Here is a 5782-nt window from a genome sequence, read left to right on the forward strand (position 1 = left end):
TATATTCTTTCTCTCTCTCAATTTCCTCTCTGCTGCATTTTCTCTTTTTCACTGCCAACTCCCAAAGGGAGAAAGTGAGAAATTTTGACTCCTTATAAGCTTCAATTAGGCAGCTCTAATTATTTTGGAGCATTTAATGCTTAAGGCACACAACTACTCATTGTGTAATATCTTCTGAATCGTTGTATTGTCTGGGCTAATTTAATTTTTCACCCCAAAGAACTATAGTCTAATGTTCGTAATGATCTTAATATTCTTGCACCCTGTTAATTTCACCTTCTTCTCTTCATCTTCATTTTGTAAGATTGAATTCTTTCAATCAATACCCTGACCTTTCAAAGACATTTGGGAGATATCAACTTTTTTTTTTTCGGTTGAACGCCGGGGGGGGGGGGGGGGGGGGGGGGTGGGCGCACGCATCTCAACTCAACTACAGTCGGCAATAGGCCGTGGCGACTCATGGCACGACATGATATGACCCATGATCATGCAGGTAGTGCCGTGGGCCTTAAAAAAGGCATGTGAGCTAGTACGGCATGACACAAAAAAAAATAAAAAAATAGCTATTAATAACGGCTATTTCACATTTTTTTTCTATAAATACCCAATTATTTCTCTTATTTTTCACACTCCAATTCCAATTCCAATCTTCATTCTTCTTTCTCTCTAAACTCTAAAGCTCTCATAATCTCTCTCAAATTCTCAATTATTTTAGAACCTTTGAATAATATTACTGAACAATGTTCTAGTATTTATTATCCTATAACTTGTTTAGTCTTATATAATATGATGGATATTGGTTTTCTTTTTAAAGAATACAGAGATCATGCAGTTTTTTGAGGTATTGCAAAAAAAAAAAAAAAAAAAAAAAAAAAGGGAAAAACAACTTAGAAAATATTGGGAAAAAATGCCTATATTGTTTGCTTTAGCTACTGTAATGGATCCTAGGGTAAAATTATTAGGAGTAAATAATATAGTAGAAGAAATTTCAGCAAATCTAGAGACCCCTTTAAAAATTTCTTTAGATAATTATACAACTTTATTACTTCAAATGTATTCAAATTATGAAGTCAAATGTGAAATCACAACAAATATACAACCACCATCAAGGTCAAGTTCCTCTAAAGGTAAAGAGTGTATTTGGTTTATCATCACTAAAGGTAAACAACCAGTAAGTGCAAGCTCTTCTTATAGTGAAATTACAAATTATTTAACAATGGATCATTTGGCTGAAATTTTGATTCAAAATGATCAATTTGATATTCTTCGATGGTGGAAAACACAGAAAAACACTTATCCTATACTTTTCACTATCACACGTGATATACTAATGCCTCTAGTTTCTACTGTAGCATCAAAATCAGCTTTTAGTGTAGGTGGACGTGTATTAGACGAGAGAAGATCAAGTTTATATACATCCAAGTGCTGTTGAAACCCTTATATGTATGAAAGATTGGGTGGTGGTGGATTTCAAGCTTCAAAATCGGGTTGTTGAAGATATATTTGAAGATTTTAAGAATTTAGAAATTAATGAAAATGAAGATGTATGATAATTCTTAATCCTAATTTCTAAGTTTGTATTTGTAATTTATAATTATAACTTATTTTATAGTGATTATATATTTTTTAATTAATATAAATACAAAATGTTACTAAATATAACATATAAATTTTTTTTAATAATTATTAATAATAAATCAGAATTACCATAATTTATAAATATTAAAAAAATTTACAAAGTACGCGGGCTAGTCCACCACACGGCCCGTGGCATGACATGATATATAGCGGGTCGTGCCGTGGGCCTTCAGATTTGGTGGGTTGGCACGGCATGACAAGACACAAACTTTTATGGGCCTTGGCACGACACAACCCACAGCATGACGGATCTTGAATTTTGAAGCACGGTACGACACGGCCCACCGTCGACTCTATTCTCAACTAATCTTCCAAGATTCTGAAAATTAACAACAGGATAAGCCTTTAATGGCCACCTTATTAGCTGTCGATGTGAATCGAATTCAAGAGTGTTAGTTGACAATCATGGTTAAACATCAATATTTTATTTCCTTCCTCGAGTCACCCATTCTCAATTATTATGTTGGAAAACCATAGCTAATCCCTATTGACTATAAGACAAATGACCTTTCATCCTTATACACCCTAAACATCAACATTTTATTTCCTTCCTCGAGCCACCCATTCTCAATTATTATGCTGGAAAACCATAGCTAATCCCTATTGACTATAAGACAAATGACCTTTCATCCTTATGCACCCTTATCAACCAATAAAAAAATATTAATTTTGATATTTGCATTATATCAATGTCCATTTACCATTTTACCCAACAAACAATAAATTGTACCCATATAATCTAATTAGCCCTTTAAAAAAATTCTAGTCATGCACTTTAATATCCCAATAAAAAGATTACAAGCTTACAGATGACGTGAAAGAGTTTCCCAACTTTCAATAAATTAAGAATACGGGGGTGACATTCATTGAATGGATTAAGGCGTAAGTATTGGCCAAAAGTTACCTACATAATGAATCAAACTTTAATAAAATAGAACTTGTAATAACAACAGGGGAACACTGGCCAATATTACCACCTGGATTTGAGTTTCAAAGTGTATCGCTTTCTAAATCACTTTCATATTCGAAGTCATTTTCCATCAATAAATGAAAATGTGATTTAATCATACTTCTATACGATGAAAATAACGTATATACAAAGACCAGAATACTCTTCAGTGGTTAAATTCAAGTCAACCATGTCACAGGATAGGACATATAACCAAACCCATATGTCAATGCACGAGCAGTTTACCAACTTGATGTCCATAATGAACATCACCGGCAAGATTATCTTAAAACAGATATCATAATAATTAGGTTTCTGGAGGGCCCTCCCCAATCAATAAAGTACTAATTTATATGTTCATATAAGCTAGCTGCATCTGAGAATCTCAGCAACAAAACAAAGAAAAGAAAAGAAAAATGAGTCGTCCACAGATTCTTGCAGTAGCTTATCCAGCCCAAGGCCATGTAATTCCTCTACTGGAGCTTTCACAGTGCTTGGCTAGGCATGGTTTCCGAGTCACATTTGTCAACACAGAGCACACTCACAACCGGGTCATGAATGATTTACAGGAAAAGAACTCCATAGGGGTGAAAATCAAATCCATCTGGCGTCCATCCCAGATGGGCTGGAGCCCTGGGAGGATAGAAATAATTTAAGCAAGGTAATGGAAATAACTCGTAAGGTGATGTCTGAGAAGCTGGAGGAGCTTATAAAAAATATCAACATGTTGGAGTTGCCGACTACATCGGCATTAATGGGTAGCGGAGACGCACTCGGGGATCCCGCTGTTCGGTCAGCAGGCGGGTGCCCCGCTCCTCGGTGAGCGGGCTGGGGCAGCGCCCCCGAGCCCGTAGACGGTTTTGGGCTTTTCCATGTATAACCGCTGTAGGATTTCTTTTAAGTTATTAATTCCTTTTTGGGTTGGGCTTAAGAATAGGAATCCTTGTAAAACTAGGTTTAATCTCTTAAACCTAGTATATAAACACATTTTTCTCTTGTTATGAGTGTTAAGAGCAATTCATTCATTGTAAACGAGAGAGGTGAGGCATATTGCAATAATATTGACTCAGCTGGACGTAGCCTACATTGGGTGAACCAGGGTAAATCACGCGTGTTATTTTTCTTTGTTTACTGTTTGATTTGTTTTACTATTATATTTTGTTCCTGTTGTTGTCTCTGTTTCGTTCACAACAGAGAAGAAGATGAAAAGATCATTTGCGTCATTGTTGATGGAATTACTATTCCAGTTGCAGAGAAGATGAAAATTAGAAAGGTTGTCTTTTGGCCTGCAGCAGTTGCAACTCTGGCCTTGTTTTACAATATTCCGAAGCTGATTGATGATGGAATTATTGACAAGGATGGTAAGAGTTAGAATTCCTCACTCACTTTTATTCTTTTTTCAGCAGTTTGATGCAAGTTTATGACTTAGTGACACAGAGGACTGTTTATTGGTTATTTCATTATAGAGTTTAATCTTTATTTTAAGTTATTTATCAAAATCTGAGTGATGTAACATAAACTTTATTCCAGGAACTCCGGTCAAGAAACAGATTATTCTGTTGGCGCAAAACATGCCCAAAATAGACAGTACAAAGCTTATGTGGACCATCGGGGGCGGCGTGGACTTAACCTCCCAGAAGAGAATGTTTGAATCTCTATATAATCAAATAGAAGCTGACAAAGCGGCAGATTACCTAATCTGCAACTCTGTATATGACGTTGAACCTGAGGCTTTTACCTTGGTTCCTAATATTCTTCCAATAGGACCTCTTTTGGGAAGCACCCGGCAAGGAAATTCAGCAGGATCCTTCTGGCCAGAAGACTCAACTTGCTTGAAATGGCTTGACCAACAGCAACCTCACTCAGTCATTTATGTTGCATTTGGCAGCTTCACAGTTCTAGACAAGACCCAATTCCAGGAGCTGGCGCTGGGACTTGAACTCACCAACAGGCCATTCTTATGGGTTGTGAGGCCAGATATTACTGATGAGGCAAATGAAGCCTACCCAGAAGGCTTTCAAGAAAGGGTAGCCGGTCGTGGCCAACTTGTGGGTTGGGCACCTCAACAGAAGGTTTTGAGTCATCCTTCCATTGCCTGCTTCTTTAGCCATTGCGGTTGGAATTCCACCTTGGAAGGTGTAAGTAATGGGCTTCCTTTCTTGTGCTGGCCATATTTTGCTGATCAGTTCAATGACGAGAGCTACATTTGTGATATTTGGAAGGTGGGATTGAAGTTTAACAAAGACGAAAGTGGGATCATCACAAAAGAAGAAATTAAGAGCAAGGTGGAAAAAGTGCTTGGTGATGAAAGTGTTAAAGCAAGGGCTTTGGAACTTCAGGAAACTGCTCTGAAAAGTGTCAAAGAAGGTGGTCAGTCTGACAGGAATTTTAAGAAGTTAATTGAATGGATTAAGGCATAGTTACTGGTACTAGACACTACTTAGATATTAAGGGATCATTGTTTCTGAACAAAATGTTGTTCCTCATATTCATGGCTATTTGTCGTGATTAACACCTGAGGTTAGCAAATGTCTTATCAACAACATGAAAATCTTTCACCATCCCGTTGTAAAAATTAATTTCCTTTTGCCGTAAGCTCTCATGGATCCTTTAGGAGACCAATAATTTTAAGTTCTGGGAGAAAGCACAAACACACATGGCCCATTCCAGCACAAGATTGGCCCAGCTCATGGATGGGTCCACCACTAAGAATATCTGTTTGTATTAACAGTGTTGTAATAGTTAAGCAGTTAAGCTTTAACTGAGTTGTAAAGTGTTATAGTTAGTTTACTAGAGTTTAGTTAATATTTTACTGGAGTTAGTTACAATACAATATAAGTGTTGTAAGTTCTTGAAGTAATCAATAACAAACTGTATACTTCTTCCTCAATTTCTCTGATTTCCTTTATAACAGTTTGTCAAAAAGTTTCCATTCCATTATTTTCATTACAATTTTTTAATTTTCTTTATCTTGAATTTCACATGTAACCAATGCACTAAAGAAGAAAACTAACATAAAACTATTATTGCGTGGTCTGATAGTAAAAGAGTAAAAAAAGTTTTATAAACTCTTGAGTTCGAGTGCTCTTAAGCATTAATGGGGGGTCATTAAGACTTTTATCCGACTAGAAGTTTCAGGGTCTCAGAAAATTAGTTGAAGTATACACAAGCTAGCCCAAACACCCCTGGTAATAA

General features: G+C 36.3%; 1 protein-coding gene across 1 annotated transcript; it reads left to right on the forward strand.

Moving 5' to 3' along the window:
- Nucleotides 1-3003: 3003 nt before the first annotated feature.
- LOC116127064 (UDP-glycosyltransferase 83A1-like) lies at nt 3004-5206 on the forward strand. The gene is made up of 4 exons (XM_031412728.1): nt 3004-3102; nt 3228-3313; nt 3782-3948; nt 4118-5206. Exons 1-4 carry the CDS (start codon nt 3004-3006, stop codon nt 5005-5007), a joined length of 1242 nt encoding a protein of 413 aa, XP_031268588.1. The 3' UTR covers nt 5008-5206.
- Nucleotides 5207-5782: the final 576 nt, after the last annotated feature.

The sequence above is a fragment of the Pistacia vera genome, unplaced genomic scaffold (genome assembly GCF_008641045.1).
Source record: "Pistacia vera cultivar Batoury unplaced genomic scaffold, PisVer_v2 Contig189, whole genome shotgun sequence".
Classification (NCBI taxonomy): domain Eukaryota; kingdom Viridiplantae; phylum Streptophyta; class Magnoliopsida; order Sapindales; family Anacardiaceae; genus Pistacia; species Pistacia vera.

What these genes read in the sequence shown, in the direction of transcription:
- LOC116127064 (XM_031412728.1), top strand. Translation starts at nt 3,004, where the DNA reads ATGAGTCGTCCACAGATTCTTGCAGTAGCTTATCCAGCCCAAGGCCAT. An exon ending in TGGCTAGGCATGGTTTCCGA is followed by an intron (nt 3,103 to 3,227) that starts GTCACATTTGTC and finishes GAGCCCTGGGAG; the next exon opens with GATAGAAATAATTTAAGCAA. An exon ending in TGGAATTATTGACAAGGATG is followed by an intron (nt 3,949 to 4,117) that starts GTAAGAGTTAGA and finishes ACTTTATTCCAG; the next exon opens with GAACTCCGGTCAAGAAACAG.